General features: G+C 42.8%; 1 protein-coding gene across 4 annotated transcripts in view; it reads left to right on the top strand.

Annotated features, from left to right (window-relative positions):
* The first annotated feature begins 2,592 nt into the window (after positions 1-2,592).
* MARK1 (microtubule affinity regulating kinase 1) overlaps positions 2,593-19,077 on the top strand; it is a 57,237-nt gene continuing 40,752 nt past the window's right edge. For all 4 annotated transcript variants that reach the window (XM_058019722.1, XM_058019720.1, XM_058019721.1 and 1 more), the window contains exon 1: positions 2,593-2,736. In XM_058019722.1, coding sequence (XP_057875705.1) covers positions 2,686-2,736 — 51 coding nt within the window. In that variant the 5' untranslated portion in view covers positions 2,593-2,685. The remainder of the gene's footprint in view (positions 2,737-19,077) is intronic.

The following is a 19,077-nucleotide window of genomic DNA, read 5'->3' as shown; positions in this document are numbered from 1 at the left end:
CAGTGCTATTAAATGAATGACTGACCTTGGTAACATGAAAGAAGATGACAACAGTGACAACCATGGGCAAAACAACTGCAAAGCAGATCTTCAGATAACAAGAATTACTACATCATTACACTTTTAATTTCTGATTAAATTTTCCTATGAAATACTGACCAAAGCTTATTCAAATTTTAAGGCAGGAAGTCTCTCTAAGCTTTGCCTTAGTTAGTGGTGCCATTAAACACATTTACAAGACATTGGAGCTTACACTTCTTTCTTCCCTGACCACAGGTGCATACCCAAATCCATACCAGGATGGGTTTGCATCAGTGGGAGTTTTGACCAAGTAAGGATTGCAGAGTCAGTCCCCACACAGAGCCCTAGACATAGTCTTGTTCGTACTTGGGATAAAAGTGAGTGCATTTTGATGAGCTAAGCAACTAAACTGGGTTAATATCCAGTTTGTCAACAAACCTGTTTGGGCATGCTGGCTAGACCATGGCTGCTTACCTCGAATTAACCCAATCTTGGATTATTTTGTTCCCAGTAAAATGAAGGACCCTAAAATTTCCTTTGCAGTTGGTAGTTCCAGCTATGTGAGGAGACAGAGATAGCTAGGAATTCACAGAAGCCCTCGCCAGGGTTTGGGAGGCTTTGGTCCGAGGATGAGCTGGGAACATCTATAATTTCCAGACTGACAAATCATGCATGCTCAGACCAACACAATGCTGAATGTGCAAAGAACGAGTCCAGTTACACTGCTCCTACAACATGGAGCAGTTCTCTGCCTGTACCTGCATCAGCTGTTTTCCCAAATATGTGGAAATCTCCACTGTGGACTGACCAATGCTGAGGAGCTGGGGGTACCTCTTGAATGACACCATAATATAGCCAGAATTAAACATACGCTACTAGTATGTTGACCTATACATAGAGATGCATATATATGTGTTATTTATAAGTCATGTACAACAGTCAGTGCTCTTTCATGAGCAAATAAAGAGCTTCCTGAAGATAGATACACAACTCATGAAGTGCCTTCCCAAGTATTTTCCTAAGGAAGGTTTTCCAGAACAAGGATTGTGTTTACAGAATTTATGATGATGTTTACAGCCTCGGCTACACAAATTTGTCAAAATATTGCAATGGAACTTCAGACCCACTATTTTGCTTCTGGTGCAGGGGAAGTTGGGGGATTTCTTGCTTCTTGCCTTTTTTTTTTTTTTTTTTTTTTTTTTTTTTTTTTTTGCAGATTGTTTTTAGAATTTGGTGAAGGGTTTGGCTGGTTTTCCGGCAAAAGCTGCTGTTGTGTAAACATTTGTAACTTCTCAAAGACAAAAATGCGTGTATGGTTCTAGTTTTAAGCACATGAGGTCATTGGTTAAGTGTTCAAGGACTGTGAGCTGGTCAGACATGAGCGGAAGGATGCACTGCACGGTCTTGTTGATCCCATTTCAGCTTCAAGTAGGTAAAGGAGGCTGGCAGGCTGGCTGAAGTGCACAAATAACAGGGTTTTACAAGCCTCCAGAGAAAGCATGAATTGCAGACTTGAAGCTGTGCTAGAGGCAGAAGGGCTGCCCCACTGCCCTTCCTCATAATGCTGGTTACCAGAGAGAAAGGAGAGCCAAGGAGGAACAGCTGCTAGCAACCCATTAGCCAATATCAGCGGCCCCAGGTCTCGAAGGTCTCTGTCCCACAGTCCACCCGCAGGGTGTCCGGGGCTCCCCAGGCACCGACTCGGCGAGCCGCGTTGCCGTCTCTCGGAGGCCCCTCCATCCTGCCAGGCCGAGGGACACGCCCGGTGCCGCGGCGGGCCCTGGCTCCGAGCACGCCCTCCCCTCGGCGGGGCATCACACCTGCCCCACAGCAGCACAGGCCTCACCGAGTCGGAAGGGACCCACAAGGACCATCGAGTCCCACTCCTGGCTCTGCACACGGCAGTCCTAAGAACCACACCATGTGCCTAAAAGTGATGTCCTAAAGCTTTGTAACGCTCTCAGGCTGGTGCTGTGACCACTTCCCTGGGGAGCTCATTCCAGTGCCCGTTTCCTGATATCCAACATACACCTTCCCTAGCTGAGCTTCAGGCCATTCTCTCGGGTCCTGTCACTGGTCACCACAGAGAAGAGATTAGTCCTGCCTCTTGCTGACTATGAGATCCCACTTCACTTCAGCCCAGGGCGCGCTCCCGCCCGGCCCCCACCCAGGCTGGGCCCGTCACGGATCGGCAGCCACCCCGGCGCTGGAGCCACAGCACCGCCCGCCCGCGCTTGCCGCGCCCGCCCGTACCGCCCGGCGCTTCCTGCGGCGGGGCCGGCGGGGCGGGGGCGGGCAGGGGGAGGAGGCGGAGGAGGGGAGAAGCGGGGATGGGAGCGAGGCGGAGTTGGTACCGCCGCCGGATGCTGTGAGGAGGCGCCGCGGCCCCCCTGCGCTGCTAGTCGCTCACCTGAGCGGGCAGGAGGGCGGGGAAGGAGGAGGAGCCGGCGGCCGAGCTGCGCGGAGCCCGGCGGCGGCGAGGAGGGCGGAGGGGCAGCCAGGCGGTCGGGCGAGGCGATGGCGCCGGGTGCGTAGCGGGCAGGAGGCCCCGCGTCCCGCCGTGTGCGCCCGGCTGCCGGCGGGGGTGGCCGGCGGGCTTTGCCGAGGCCTAGGAGCGGCCTCTCCCCTCGGAGCGCCGGGCGCGGCTCCGCCGCGGCCCGCACGATGTCCACCCGCACGCCGCTGCCCACCGTCAATGAGCGGGACACGGAGAACGTGAGTGTCGCGCCGGGACCTTCTCCCTCTCTGGCTTCCTTCGCCTCTCCCCGGTACCCGGTGGCGGCCCGGCCCTTCGTGCCGCCCAGGCCGAGTGCCCCAGGGGCGGGCGGGCCGCGGCCGTGCCGAGCGCCGGGCCAGCGCCGCCGCCTGCCCGCGCCCCAGGTTCCTCCATGCGGCGCTGCCGGGGCGGGTCCGGCCCGCTGCGCTCCACGTCGCCCCAGCCCGCCCGCGGCGCCGGGCCTCCCGCGGGGACCCCTCCAGCAGCCCCTTCCAGCCCTGCTGGGCCGGGCCGGGCCGGGTTGGGCCGGGCTGCGCTGCCCTTATATGTCCTCGGCTGTCGGCGCACACGGGCTGCTGCGGGCCCCCGCCGGCGAGAGGCCTGTAGCCCCTGCGGGCGGCAGCCGGGGTGCCCCGCCTTAGGGCGGCCCCCACACACGGCACCTCCGCGCCTGCCTTGGGATTGCCACTTGTGGGCTGTCTGACAGCCTGGCCCTTGGCCTTGCCTTTCCTTTTGGGGTTCAGCGGTACTTGCTCTTTGTTCGGTTTGCACCTCCAAGACGGTCCCTGGTGTTGTTGTATTCCTTCCTCTGCTTTGCTTTGTGTTGCCTCTGAGGGGAGGCTGTGGTCGTGTCCTTGGTTCTTCCCGAGTTCATTGTATCTTCCTTTGTGCTCAGTTTAAATATTTTTGCGGTCCTCTCTGCTCCGCCCGGACTCGATGGAGTGGTGTTCTCTGCTGTAGTGGTCTTTCATAGAAAATAATCAGAATTGGCCATGACGGACGGTGTACCTGAGGAATGCTGGACCATGTCTGGTCCAGTCCATCAGTGGTGACTTCATGGGTGGTAGTGTGGGAGTTGTGAAATTTTCCTCATGGGCGAGGGGACCAGTGTTAAAAGCACTATTGTTTGAAATATGTATACTTAATTACCTTTTGGGGGGGTGGCAGAAAGGAGGGGGAAAAGGAGTCATAGGAAGTATAACACATGCAGTCATACCCACCTTCGATTTGTGTGGAAGGTGATTGGTAAGAAACGAAGGAAGATGGCCTAGTGGGGTGAAATGGGTTGAAGAAGGTGTTTGTTTGTAGTGCATCAATCTATTCTATAGATATTTTGGCTAGTAGCGGGAGCTCCTAAGGTTTCTTACAGTACCAGCCCAAGCAGTAGTGCCTCCTGAATAGGTTACTGACTGATACGAAATGAAAAATGAATGTAAGAAGATGATTTGGAAGACAAAGGTAACAGAAAGAGATAATATAGCTAGAGAAGTGAAACCCAAGTGTAGTGAATTATTATAATGAGCTTTTAGTATCAGTCAATCCGTGGAAGTTTAATTGATAGAGCAATATCAGACTTATTACTAGTAAAGCAAATAGATGTGTTTGGTCTCTCCTTACTCTTCATGGACTGATGGGTTCTGTGTTATTCTAAGAACAAAAGCAAGTCCTTGGGATGAAAATTTTGATTTAATTAAATGATAAAGTCCAGGTTTGTGTGATACATGTTACTTCTGAGTCTCTATTTCAAATGTATAAAGGACTATAGATGACAGGAAAGGATAAGAAGTATTTATGCATATATCCAGTAGTACAGTCCATAAGACTTGCAAGATTTACACAAGACAAATGGAAATATTTTCAAATATCATCATCTTTTATGGAATGAAAACTTCAAAGTGTTGGTCATTAATTTAGCAAATATTATGCTACTCGTGAGTGCTCAGTTTTGAAACCTAAGGAATACTAAGTGTTAGGTTTTTATTGTAATTTCGGAGAGTACATTGGGCATCTGAAGCACCTAGGTTTGTACAGAGTATCAAAATACTTAAAGTTGCACATTTGCTTCTGCAAACCTTGGTGTAAGTATGAAACCTTATACTAAGGAGTATAATGTTCTAGCCAGATAAACGCCAAAGATCCGTGCAGGTGTAAGCTCCCCAGTCTGCACAGAGTCACTCCAGTGCTGTCATTAGTGGGCGTCCGCAGGATTTTGGAGCAGAGACCTTGAGCTCTGCCTGTTGGACAGCCAGTGGTGTCTCTTACGTCAGACCTTTGGCTAAAGTGGCAAATGTAGGATGGAGGAGGAGTAGGTGGTCTGTTGCTGACTTCCTGATCAGCAACATTCCTTGATTTAAAATGGATTCTGTGAGGGTGAGGTGAGACTCTTAAATTACTTTTAATGTGCTTCCTTCTGCTGATGAACTCTAATGGACTGGGGAACTGTTTATGCTGGTGGCTCATGATGGACAAAGTCAAGCTAGCAAGCTCTGAGTTACTGAGGTGGTGAGAAGTTGTAACTAAAAGGAGAAGTAATTGGGAAGAGTGAGGAATTAAGGAGCTGGTAAAACATCCATCTTTGTAGTGCATATTTCCAGTTCTCTGGTATGTATATTAGCAAAGCTCTCCTGAACAGCCCATGGTGATCTTCAGGAGAGGCTCTTTTCTTCCACCTGGTGCTCGTGGCCATCTCAAAGTGTTGCTCCATTGTGTGACTCCCAAGGGGCAGACTGGGGTTCTGTGTGCGGGGAGAGCTGATTGATGTTTCTGAGTGCAGCCCTATGTGTGTGTCCAGCTGTGCTCTGCACATGGGGTGAGGTTGTTGCATGAAATCATGGGCAGCTACCCTGCCACCACCACCCCCTCTCTCTTGGCAGCTGCTTTAGGTACTTTGAAAGAGAAAACAAATAAAATTTTAATGTGTGCTTTTCTCAGTGAGTGAGCAAGCATTTGTGTTATCATTTGAAAAAAGAAATTATAATACTGGATATAGCACCTATACATTGCTTGAGGAATTACAGGAGTTCCTGGTAGGATGGCTGAAAAACTTGCTTGTTTCCATAATGCTTTTTGCCTCTTGTCCCAGAGTGCCCTTTGAAAATATTTTAGAAGGGATAAGATCAGGCAGCATATTACTTTATCAAGTCTTATCAGAAAGCTGGAGTGAAAAGAACAGGAACCGGCAGCAAGGGACTGGCAACAGGTGGAGGGAGCCAGGGCCTGGGAAGCATCAGTGTGTATGTAACTGATAGGCCTGCCCTGTGGAGCTTTGCACTCCTTTTCTTTGCCTCTTTTGCTATTCCTGACATCTCCCAGTGCTATGCTTAGTTTCCCTAGCATATGTCCGTAAATACTTTTCACTGGAATTGTTATTTCTCGTTCATGAAAGCTGTGTTTAAGGAAGCAAAGTAGATTATGATTATCAAACACTTATTCTTACTAACAGTTTATTTGGAATCTTAGGGAAAATATTGGGTGGAGGGAGTACTGTATTTTCATGTGTATTACTGGATTTATTTTTTCAAGTGAGGGGTAAGCAGTATGCAAAATAATAATTTTCCCTATGATTTGATTTTGTACATGTAACTATTTACAGCCTCCTCTTGATACATTTTTTGTAGACTGTGGCAGGTAGTGTATCACTGCATTCAAGCAATTGCACTTGGAGTTAGTTTGGGTGAACTGAGATTCCCATCTCTGCTGTTGATGGAAAAAGAGAAGCACAGGAATCAAAAGTTTTGAGCTAGAGTATCTCTTCTGTTTTCATTGAGTTGGTATTAATTGAGGAAAGGGGGCTTTTATAGTTTTCCCTTCGTAATATGTTGCCTTGTATTGTGTCATTTAATTGAGGAACAGTTTTCCTGAATCAAGGCAAAAGAGAGAAAATACAAAGGTAATATGTTCTCTTAGATGTTTTTGGAAAGCTGTTTAAGAAAAGACTCGGAGATTCAACAGTTGGCTCTATACTACTTGCTGTATATTACTTTAAGTTAGTAAGAATGCTGAAAGCAGTTTGCTTTTTCTGTCATAAGGACCTCTTAATCTGACATAAGAATACTTGTTTTCCTTGTATAGTAAGTGTAGTTTAATCTTTTGGAGGTATTACTGCTATGTGTGAAGGTATTGCTGTTTACTTGTGCTGTGGTTTCACCTCTCTAGCTAAGTTTTAAGGTATTATTTTGTTTGGTTTTTTTTCAAATACCTCAAAGTTGTTTAATTCTGCTGGAGCAATCTGGCATGTTTACAGTGGAAGAAGAAATGAATAAGGCAGGACTGCTGGATGATAACTCTGGCCGGAGTCATGGTGCAGTGTGGGAATTGTGGTTTGTTTTACCTAGGCAGTGCTGTGTGAGAATGAGATGTCATGGCAGGGGAAGTTTTAAGAAGGATAAGCCAGTGACATATGACCATGTGATTTGCTTCATTATCATACAAATAATTATAACTTTGACACATTCACACCCGTTTGTGGGTTAGCTACCGGACAGTGACATCTCAGATGCCAGCTCAAGTGGTGTGGTTAAGGATGCCCTTCTGACAGGGGAGCCTACGAGACAGCTGCATTTTAAAGAGGAAAGAAGTTGAAGAGGGCAAGAGATAAGAGGATAGAATGAAATGGTCGAGTTGGGATGATAATGATTATACCATGTTTAATTTTTTTCTGGTGTTTTTTTTTCCTTTCTGGATTTGCTTTTCACAATAAGAACACATGGTTTTGATTTGGACAGAGGGGGCGTGGGAGAAAGTATCTGACAAGAATTCTTTCCTCCAGTGCCTTAAGCAGAAGAATGGCCTAATTTCCAAGCCTTATGGGTTCAAGAGTACAGCTGTATCTTTCTTATCCACAGGAGATGGACTTGAGCAAAGTGAAGAATGCCTGAGTTTTTTCCTTGAGAGTTTATTTTCCTTGATCATAAATACACCATTAGGTTCTATGTTTGTGGAAACGGTAAGAAGGGAGTATGTCCTCCTAATCTTGTTTTGAAGGTTCTTGTGTTTTCTCTTTGCAGATGTTCTCTTGTTGTTGTTATTTTGCTTCACATATGGGCTGAGCTCCTGTGTTGTGGGGGGAAAACATATGCTGAGCTAGAGCCTATGCATGGAGAGAGCAAGGTTTGTTTGGAAGTTAACCTTCTGTGTGGATCAGAGAGAATAATGAGACAGGCAATATGTGTGGTTACTTTCATTTTCTTCATGTAAAGAGGAAAATTTTGGTACAAAGCACTGAAAATGTTCATGATTCAGTGTTCTTTCTAAGCATCGTGAATGAGTATACAGTGTTAAGGTTCAGAGAGAGTTAATGCAGTTTGCTTGTAGTACTTGTTTCATTTCATACTTCATGGGGTTTTGAGGTTCATAGGTAAACATAAAGTTGGATTGTTTGTGGTTGATGTTCTGAAAACTGTACTTACATGGTCAGTGGACTTAAACACTGAACTAGAACAAGGAGAATATGTTCTAGGAAACCTGACCAGTGGGGTCTTTTCCATTGTATATTTCTGATCCTATGGACTTACTGTTTATATTAAGAGAGATTTAAATGGTTTTTTTATATCTGCATTTTAAATGTTTCAATCATCATTTAACACAGGAGATTTTTTCCCCATGATACCTGATTACATTTGCAAACTAATGTTTCTGCTATAAGTGTGTTAAGTTTCTACCGTCACAATTGCTGTTGCTCAGCAGAGCAATGTCCTGCCAGCTTTCAATTGTTATCAGTAGTTTAAACACAGAAAAGATAGTGACTAAATTTTTAAGTGCAGATACTGTGATTTCTCTAAAATTATATTCTCAATTAGTGGTTTGTAGTTGTACTTATAGAGCTTTTCTTGTTCTCAGAATTTAGATAGACCAGACTGTACTATCTAACTGATGCTTGAGAGAACTTTAAACAGTGTTCCAGTACAGCAGATTCATTAAGAAACTATCCAGTAAGGAGATGATTTTACAGTTAATATGGAGCTAAAAAACCATAGTGTGTCTGAAGCCCAAAGACAGGCTTCTTACAGATTGGCCTACTCATGGCTTGAGAGCTTGAGCAAACTTTTCATATATTGCAAATCAGAGAGAAAGCTTTTTATCACTTCTTTTCAGATTATCTTTTAGTAACTTCAGCCTGTCCTTTATTTTAAAATACATGTTTACAGTCTGTGCTGCCCTCCAGGTTAAACATACTACTTATAAGCTGCTGCCGACAGTGACAAGTTTCAAATTCAGCTTATTTATGTTGTGGTCATGACACCATCTATTTTTTTTTGTTGTTGGAAACACAATGCTTGCTTTTTGTGGTCGGGTTTGTTGTTGTGTTTTTTTAATCTTTCTGGAATTTCAGAATAGGCAAAAAATTTTTGTTAGGATTTCACAATTTTTTTCTGGCTCTTAGTTCTTGAATGTTTACTGTGCTCTAGACAGTGGTAAATTAGGAAGAAATGTTTTCCACAGTTGACTGTTTGTGAAAACAGCCATGAAAACAGGAAAGTTTCATCAAAATATTCACATTGTTCAGTGTCATGAATATAATGCATCTCAATCTGAGTTTTAATAAGAAGCTCTTTCTCCACATCAGCTAGCAAGCCTGGTTAATTGTCAGCATTTCTCTGCTTCTTTCACATTGTCAATTAGCTTTTCTTTGGTGTGTTCTCCATGCTCAGTGCTAAACCGAGCTTTAAATTGGGCCAGTTGTATTTCACATAAGAATGAATCATCTTTGTTTTTCTGTGAATAACTTAGTAAAATAGCAAAATCAAAGACTTGTTGAGGTCTCAGGGTCACTTTGAGACTTCATAGCTGTATGTGATGATTCAGCTTAGATTGCTTTGGTGAGCATCCTAGTGAATCTAAGGTTAAAAATTCCAAGATGATAAGATGGCCCTTGTTTTTAAAGTACATTTCCCTGTGACTGTTTCAACTTTTATTTCCTAAGTAGTGACCAATCATGCTGTAGCTATTGCAGGAAAATAGTTGAAGGCAAGAGCATTTGAAACCACACTCTGTGCTTGTCATAATCCTGCTTCTTTTTGATCTGGAATGGCAGTTGAAAAAAAAGTTTGTTTGGTTGGTTTTGGTGGTGGAGTTTGGTTTGTTGAGTTTTTTTGGGTTGTTTTTTTTTTTTTTTAACATAAGCATTTTTTTTTCAGGGATTTCTTTTTTTGTATGCTTTCAAAGAAAACAGCAACTTCTGCTGAGAGACATATATTCACAGCTGTAGGAGGGTGCTTGCACAGTTAAATTCAGCTGGGCTGCAGTTAATCTTAAAAGTAATGAGCCAGACATGCTCATGGAACACTTCCACAGCCTAGTGTCTAATGATTGATCAGTAGTTGTATTTATGTGAAACCCAAAAGCACAGGTTTTTTGGGCATCTCTGTCAAGTGAAAGATCATTGGTATGCTACAATTCTCCATCAGATCAGGACAGCTGATGAACAGTCACTTCTCATTGCTTAAATCCTTGTGGAAAGCAGGCTGTTGCTGGAGTGAATGTGTTTGTGGGTTTTCAAGCTCTTCTGTTTTGCTGTTGCATATGGTTTCAGGAAAAAGTAATTTTCCTTTTTTTATCTTGCTGTTCCTATGCTTGTGGGACACCTTAGGTATAGGCTGTGATGTGAGAATGAGAAGTGGTCTGCACTCCACTTGTTTGGTTGGAAGGCATGTACTGTACCATTAAGATGACTTTTGTAGAGAATCCTTCATGGCTGTTCAAGATTTAAGTGTTCAGTACCAGTGGCTTCTGTCCATTTGTGTGTAAAAGTTAGCAATGTTTTATATAAGTGTGTGCTTGTTACAGAGACCTAAATATAAAATACAGCAACACAATGTGTTGTGAAGATAAGAGTTCTTTTTCTTCACATTTGCCTTCTTCAGAAAGAGGACTGTTACAGTAAGCTTTAGCCAGAGTAATTGTTTATATGTCCAAGATTTATACCCAACCTAAAAGAGCATTGAATGGCCACACACTGATATGTGTATCACAGCCATAATGATTTCTGAGGTAAGAGTTGTTGCACATAATGGAGTTTTACTGAGGTCACAGTGAATCAGGTTTGTGACTTCAGAGCAGCCTCTGCCTTGTTCACTGTGGCCCTACTGAAGTGCTAGGAAGAGGCAGAATAATTATCCTGGTTTTTGTTTAAACACCTCTAGAATTCACAAAAGTAGCAGAGTTTTAATCAAAGTAGAGAATGGTGTCTGAACTTAATGTGTGTTTCAAGTGATCAGTCATAAGGAGTTTTGTCCAACTGAGTTGCAGAATGGTATTTTAAACACGTACAGTTGTGATATGTTGACTAATAAGACAGAACTTTACTTCACCTCTGATGAAAGCACTTGTGTAGAACATCAGTGTTCATGTAGCTGAACATATAGAGTTACTGGATAGCCCATGGCAGTCTTTTGCAAAAGCAGATAATGATAATATTACTGGTGACAAAGTCTAATTGCTTTTGTATTATAAAGTAAAGTAGTGCATGATAACTTTTAAAATCTTAAGCAGGCACAGAATTAGGCAAGGTTGTTAGAGAGAAGTGATATCTTTCATTAGACAGATGTGGCTGAAGAAAATAGATAAGGTTTGGATAGTAGCAGGGCTTGCTGGCAAGGCTCTTGCCTAAGGTGAGACTTGTGGTAAAACCTGTAGTGCCTGTGCTGTGCTTCTGCAGGAGGCCCACACCTCACTCGTGGTGCAGTAAAACACACACCTCCTTGCAAGCAGAGACTCAGCCTTTGTCACTGGGGAAGAGTGCTATGTAAATCTCTCCTGGAGTCCTGCCTTCCCCACTGTTGGTTCTTATCTTTTTCAGCTTAACTCAATGCTCAAGAAGAAAGTAATAGAAAATTAAAGTAAAACATCTTTTACTTGTCTTCAAGCAGCCCTTTTTTTTTCTGAAGGGAGAAGGCCGTTTATTTTTAATCTTAAGATTGTCACATAAATAATTTCTCTTATTTAGTCCCTCAAAAATGTGACCAATTTAATTTTAAACCTGGTGCTCATCTATAACTTGCCATCACATCAGCTTTGTCCTTACACATCCAAAATTTGTCTTTGCAAGATTCGAACTGACTCTGTTGATTAATTTGCTGGCCATTAAATTTAATTTGCTGGCCATTAAATCCCTGCAATTTGCTATAATCTCACACTCTGGCTCCCCCCACCCCCCTTGTTTTCTCCCCCATTTTGCTTACTAACGTGCTTTGTGCTGGAACTTGGCATACTCATTGCCAGCTTCCTTATGCTTCTCACTCTTTCTGGGACCTTTTCCAGTTTTGCTCATTTAATGACATAAGCAAACCCAATACAAAGCTTTATAAAAGCCATGTAGTTGTAGTGCCTGCTTATCCTTCAAGTAATACCCTTCTGTAGGAATCTCAAGGAGCATTTTAATGTGGGAATAATTTGAATTGTAAAGCTAAAGGCAATGAGAACATTTTTTGCTGTTGGTGGACTGGGAAGACCTGTTTCTGTGTTGGGGGCTCTTTCAAATATTAGCAAAAATGATTATTACAACTTGAAATATTCATCAGTTAGACTATATTTTCCTCATTCCACCTTTCCTTCCCTCCACCCTGCTAAAGTTACTGGGCTGGGCTTTCTTCTCTCAGGTAACAGCAGAGAGTAACCAAAGCTTCATAGTGATTACTTACACAGGACATACAATTTTATCATGTTCTCCTAGAGATTCTCTCCCTACACTCAGATACGTGAGGAATTTTTAATGGGTGAGAGTTGAGGAGCTGGAGAAGGGGAGGGTAGGGTGTACTGCAGGCTGTGTAGCAGCAGTGTAAATTACTTGTGCTTAAACAGTAAATATCTGAAATTCCTTTTGAGAGTGCATGCTTGGCTTCAGTCATATGTATCTTTCTACTTAGATGTTTGTCTTCACTTAAAAGAAGTAGAGGCATAGCTCAGAAATTCAGAGAATCTTATGTGTTAAGAGGAGTCTTGTTTTTGCCATGGAAATTACCTTAGTCTATAAAATTCTACATTGAGCTCTTAGAGAGGATATGGTCGTTTTCCACAAATGGATTACATGTGTAATGTATTTACTCATATCTTGTTCCAGATAATATTATTGATTGGAGGTAATAGAATTCTTTAAAGCATTTGGGGTTTTATTTAGTAATTTTTTTCCAACAGTAATCTGATTTTCTTCCCCCTGCTATTGTAGTAGGGACAGTCTACTGGTTAAAAAAAATCAAAGAATGTCTTTACTTGTTGGAGGACTAAAATAGTATTTTTTCTTCAAGATCAGACTCCCAAAGGAATAGCATTTTTAATCATTCAATGCAATGAAATGGATATGGAAAATATTAATAATACTGTTCTGAGTAGTCTTTAGCAGACATATGTATGGGTAATAGCTTTTCAAACTTGTTTTTCTTCATTTGATATTAAACGAAAAAGACTGGCTGCTTTTTAGACTTCTTTCTTCCAGTGATAGTCATAAGATGCACATGAACAAAGAAAATTTATGAAAGCCTTTTACAGTGTAACTCTTGCTCCATCTGCTGCAGAGTCCAGTGAAATCTTATCCTCAAACCTGGTATGAGCAATGAGGGTTGAGCTAATATAGATGCTAGAATTAGTCAGTGGAAGACATTATTGTTATCAGAGAATGTATGCCTCCAGCAGTGTTTGTAGTCAGGCTAAGGGAAATCTAATCCCACAGCCTATGCAAAGTAGACTGATAAAATTGCATTTAAGGGTCCTTTTCAGGAAAGATATTTGTGCTCATCCAGTGATTGAAGTATGCTGAGGTATAGCGCTCATATAAAAGTCAAGTTCAGTGTTTCCTAAATAGTACAATTGCTGCTGCTATTATTACTGTTGTTATTATTAGTTTTTTGTGTGACCTTTTGCAAAACTTTGTATTTTGGTATTGTGTACAAACCTTTTCTTTGTTACTCATTAAATTAATTTCCTAGTGGTGTGTAACATTAAGTTTCCCTAGAATTATTTTCAAGTGAGAGGCGTCAAGCCTTCTGGAGTGATGTAGAACAGACAAAGTGGACTCTTGTATCCATCTGTTTGTTTTCATTACATTCAGGAAATAATTTCTAACCTGAAGAAGCTGAATTAAATACAGCACTTGAGTGTTGGATTGGAATTACAATCAAGTGAAGTGTTAATGGTGCATCAGCCATTTTCCTAATATTGTCTTGATTTAATTGAAGATTAAACTCAGCAAGTCATGGACAGAGGAACAGAAGAAAGCAGACTGAGGACTGTCAAGTTTATGGCCTGGGGTTATACACACACACACACATATATGTTGGAATTAAGTATACCTCCAGATGTCTTCCTGCTGTTTCTCCAAAACTATACCTGATTTCAAGTCACCTGTTGTGTCATAGGATGGCAATAGAAAATGAAAAGAGAAAAATATTGTTGAAAAGAGAAAAATATTATCTTAACACAATAGTTGTCATCCCCAGAGGCTAGGAGCATTCTAGTTGGTTTGGTAAATTTAAAGAAAAAATAGAGTTCCCAGCGAGCCTGTGATAATTCAGGGATTGCAGTGCTCCATAAAGGGATATGTGATCATCTTTTCTCCCATGCTGTGGCTTTCCTCATCTTCTAAGAGGCGAGGAGCATTCTGGCAGTGTGGGTGGGAAAAGGATCTTTGGCACATTGATGGTGGAAGAGAGAACAAAACATTGCTGGTGGCTCATCCTAAGACCTGAAAAAATTCAGTTGTGTCCATTTCAAATCTGCTTAGAGATGATTTTCCTTTAAGGTTTGGGGACAAATTCCCAGTTTCCACTAGGGAGGTCTGTATAATCCCTGCCACCTGTGACATTGCCCTCAGGTCCCCATGACTTCCTCTGCTTTTATGACTTTCCCTTCCATGGGACTGAATCAAATTAGTTCCTGTTTTAATATGAGACAGCATCTGATTTGGTGAGGCACTTCAGCTGGGAATTCCTAGGCGTGCTGCTCTTGTATTATTCAAACTGGTTTGATGTCCACCTCAGGACAGAATTGAGAGCTGCCCCTGCTAATGGTGGGCTTGGAGGCTGCTGTTGCTGCTCCTGGTAATTTGATGTCTCACCATTTAGATGAAGGAGTCTGAAAGGCCCAGTTTTTACAGCCTGCAGGCTGCGCTCCTGTGTAAAGCCCATAGCTGGGGATCTGGGGTTCCTCACCCACAGATTGTCAAGGACTCTAGAGAAGGTCATACATCTTTTTTCTTACTGTTGGATTGGCTGCTTATTTTAATGACTCTATTCATTTTGAAGACATACTAGATTTGTTCAAACCTCTAATCACAGATTATCTGACTTGTTTTATTAAGATTTACCTATATATGTGTGTGCATTATTTCTTCCACATTTTCCTACCTTGTTATTTTAGTGGTCTGGGTAAATGCAGTATCTGCTGGTTTTAGTATTTTCTTTGCATCCTGTGATTTTTTTTTTCTTTTACTTCCTTAGCCAAATTATGTTACATGGTCTGTTAAATTTGTTTTGTTCATTCCTTTTCTTGTGCTTGGTTTTTAGATCTCAGTTACACTCACGTGTGATTTCTGTCCATGGTTTGAATTCAGCACATTGACATCTATGTGCTGTATGTGTGTGCTTCTCAGTATTCATTAGCTACTGTATCACTGCGTCTTTCAGTGTAAAACAGCTAAAGAAGTGTGTTCTTTTTTTCTAGTTCTTTTACATACTTTGCAAAATCTTTGAGGAATATTGCTGCTGTTTGCTTTTCTCCATATATCAATTTAGCTTCCTAGTTGCATGTATTTCTGGAATGCTACATTGCAGTTTGTGATCATGAATAATTGAAGCCCAAAGGTTAAAACAGGGTGGTTGCACGACTTTAGGAACAAGGGGCACTGTGGATATTGTCATCTGAGCTCTGTGAGAAATACACTCTTTGATCATAAGACAGGTCCAAGGGCCAGATGCTGTTTGGACAGCTTAAAGTTAAGCATAAATCTGTGCAAGGCTGTAAATATATTTGCTAAATTGAAATGTGGTATAGCATTATCTAGATAAAGGTAAATAATTACTACCACTCAACTGAGAACATTTTATTTGATCTGTTAATTAACACTTGAATGAAAAAGAGAGAGCACTCAGCAAAAGACACTCTTCATTTTGCTGTTTGTTTTGAGTTCACCATGTCTGAGCCAGTTGACTTGGATACATTGTCTTGTCTTAATCTTGCTCTGCTGTAAAACATAGTTGGTCTTCTGAAAGCATAAACTAAGTTGAATGGTGTCCTTATAACTTTATCTGTATCTCCCACCATCAGGTCATGCTCTGCTAGCCTGTTCTCAGGAGACAAAACTCTTGTAACTGAATGCTGCTTGAGTGCAGGCTTGCTGTGCAGGTGCTTCCTCCTCTTAGGAAGGTGTTCTGGTTTTCCTGTGAGAAGGTATGTGTTACTCCTCAGAGTCAGCCTTGTGTTTATGAAAAAAAAAGTCTGCAGAATGCTGGGTCTGATGAGATTCTGGCTTATATATGAAACTATGTCTCCTTGATAGATGAGGTCCATTGGATCCTCTGCAGCTCAGTCTTCTGAGGCAAGACTTGTTACTGACACCAGAAGTCCTTGGCTGCAGGGTGGTGGACCAGCACATATTATCAAGCCTTGGAGATGGAGCAACTAAACTGGTCTGCTCTAGTGCAAGAAGCCATGAAAGTGCTCTTCAGTCAGGAATGATTCCCTGCCTTCCCTTGAAGGCTCTGTGGAAGGGCTTGAGATAAGCCTTGTTAATCCGCTGTAGATCCATGCTTTCTGTTCCCCTCTTCTGTCTAGGCAACAAGTTGATCTTGAGAATTACTTCTGTTTACATTTATTTTGAATGTACGGTATTGTGTGAAGGGAATTGTTAAGATCCCTGAAAGGACAATGTCAAGAGAAAATGGGAAAATCATGCTGAACATTGGGTAATGGCATTTGAAACAGAGCTTGATGTGATCCTCAAACATTCCACGTAGAAGCCCCCATTGCCAGCTCCATGCTGCTAGCAGCCCTGCTCCCAAACCTTGGAGGCTGCGGCATTATAGGAGTCACAGGCCTGGTAAACCCAACATCAAACAATCTCCACCAGCCTTTCATTACTTCAGCCCTGTGAGGAGCACTGATAACCAGCGCTGTCTGCCTACACCAAATCATCCTGCACTGCCTGGGATGGTTTCTTTTCTAGGACATGTGTGCATCAATTAGTGTGTACTGCTATCAGGTTGGATATTTTAATTGGGCATCTCTTCACTTTTGAGAAGCTGGCTTTACTTCAGAAAGTTAGTAAGACCTTGAGGTAAGATAGTCTTCAAAATGAGATGATGATCTGTCTTGATGAATTTGTCATTGGATCTACTGGATGAATCCAGTAGTGGGTATATGAAGACTTTAGAAATAGTGTCCAGCTTGCTGGAGGAGGAACTTTTTTGTGTAGTAAAATGCTGGGATGCTGCTTTGCCACTCATGTCATCCCTAAAGGGGAGCTTCTTGAGCTTACATTGTGTGCTTTTCTGAGGGTAAACGACAGCAGTAAGCAAGCCTTGTTTATGGGATTGTTTTTGTTGGTTTGAGGCTTTTTGTGTTTTGGGGGATTTTTGTTGTGCTGATTTTGGCTCTTTTCTGAGTCCTTGTGTGTTTTAACTTCGTTGTAGAATTGGAATAAGTATGTCCTAGCTAAAGTTTCACTACTGGTGTCAATTTGCCTTTGGATTATCAAGAAAAGTAGTGTGATCAATTTTCTTTTCCATGTTCCTGTCCTGATAGCACAGTTCCACAACGGTTTAACATAGAGCCGATGTGATCCTGTCTTCCCAGTGCTGGGTGGTGCCTTTTGTCCTTGTGCCTGTGCTGCTGCTGGGGCGGTGTCAGGGCGTGCCTGTGCTCAGCTGGAGGTGACCCTGGCAACAGAATTGCGAGGGTTTCTCTGTCTCGGCTGCCTGTTCTGTCCTGTGTCCCGCTGCCCCAGCAGTAGTGAGGTTGTAGGTGCGTGTGTGGGCATGGCAGCAGTGTTGGATCAGGTTCAGCAGCCATCGTGCCACATGGGGACTCATCCAGAGTTGTTGTAGGTATGCAGTGGATAAGGGAAAAATGCCCATTTCATAAACTTTGAGAGGAAGAATGAGTTGCAGTTCAGAGCTTGGTCCCAATTAGCTGTTGTATCCTTTCCTTCTGTAGGAAAACCTTAGCTGACCCAGAAGAGCGCTTGTTTGATCCTGAGTGTCAGACATGCTTCACACTCTAATCTGGTCTCTCTTTTGTGAGTAAACCTTGCCTCCTGCTGCTGTTTTCCTCGTCTGGAGGCAAGCCTCAGGTTTCAGGATTGCAGTCTCTAGACTGTAGAAACAGCCCTTTCTTCTCAGTTTTGAAGCTGGATATTAAAGCATTTTCTGCTTCTTGAGCCCTGCAAATGTTTGAGGAGCTCCAAGTGCTTGACATGATCCTGAACTGTAGGTTGTTTCATGTCTCGCTTCTTTTGCCTTTCATCAGGGCGATTGAAAAATGACCTGGCTGCATCATTTCTAAGTGCAGTGAAAACTCCTGCCAGTTTCCTTTGCCGGAAGTTTCGCTTTCTGGGTGTGTTCCTGTTCTTGTTTGGTTGGGTCAATTAACAACCAGCATTTGCACTTAGTTTTCGTTTCACAGGGGATTTTTCAGTAAACTGTGGGTGCTGTGGCATTCAGAATCAGTAGCGCCCTGCAGCTGCCTGTGCCTCCAAGTGCTGGCAGGATGTCCTGGGGGAGATGGGAATACTCACTGGGAACTCTCTGCTGGCAGGTTTGAAGATCTCATGAAATAAGTCAAAAAAGACTGGCATGATGAACTGTTCACCTCCTGAGGAAAGGGTAATGGCTGGCAAGAAATGTTGAAAGAACTCTTGTCTGTGAAGGACTGTGTTTAGATGTGTCCAGAAGGATGCAGGAATAGTTTTGTTCCTTCCTTCCTGTAAGTGCTTTCCTTCAAAAAACCAGTTCTGTGTTAGATTTCATGGGTGAGGGACATTTAACATTTTATTTTAACAAGATAGGAAATGTTTTATTCTCTTGCTTGATAGGGCACATAGTAATTTTTAGTACTGTACCAAATAACAAAAATGAGTAAACAAGAGGATTTTACAAAAACTTTAGAGTTTTCCTCCCCCTCATGTTGGTTCCACCTGTGGTTTTGCTGCAGCAGCTTTTAGCTGGCTTGTCTCAGTTTTCATGGGGCTACAGGGAGGGTTTCATTTTGTCCTGGCAATTAATGGAGATGATATGGGCTGGCTGTCCTGAATTAGCCCTGGAAAATCTTGTTTGTGTGTTTGGGATGAGTCAGGAAGGAAAGTGCCAGGTTGAAATAGCTGTGCCAATTCTGAGTGAAATAGAACAAAGGCAGGAAGGTCCTGTTCTGCTGCACCTGCATGCCTGGCCAGGCTGAGGGCTTCAGGCCTAGGGAGAGAAGGAAACATGTGAGCTGAGTTCAGGTTACAAGACCTGATTTCATGCTATGGAAGTATTTGTTTTTCTGAAATGCTTTCATCTTGGGGATGCCCAGCACATTTCTAAGGGTTTTTATCTATCAAATAAAAAGGATCTGTAAATTCATGTGATAATGAA

Source organism: Melospiza georgiana, chromosome 3 (genome assembly GCF_028018845.1).
Source record: "Melospiza georgiana isolate bMelGeo1 chromosome 3, bMelGeo1.pri, whole genome shotgun sequence".
NCBI lineage: Eukaryota > Metazoa > Chordata > Aves > Passeriformes > Passerellidae > Melospiza > Melospiza georgiana.
The sequence above is the reverse complement of the archived record's forward strand: the minus strand, read 5'-3'. Positions and strand labels throughout refer to the sequence as shown.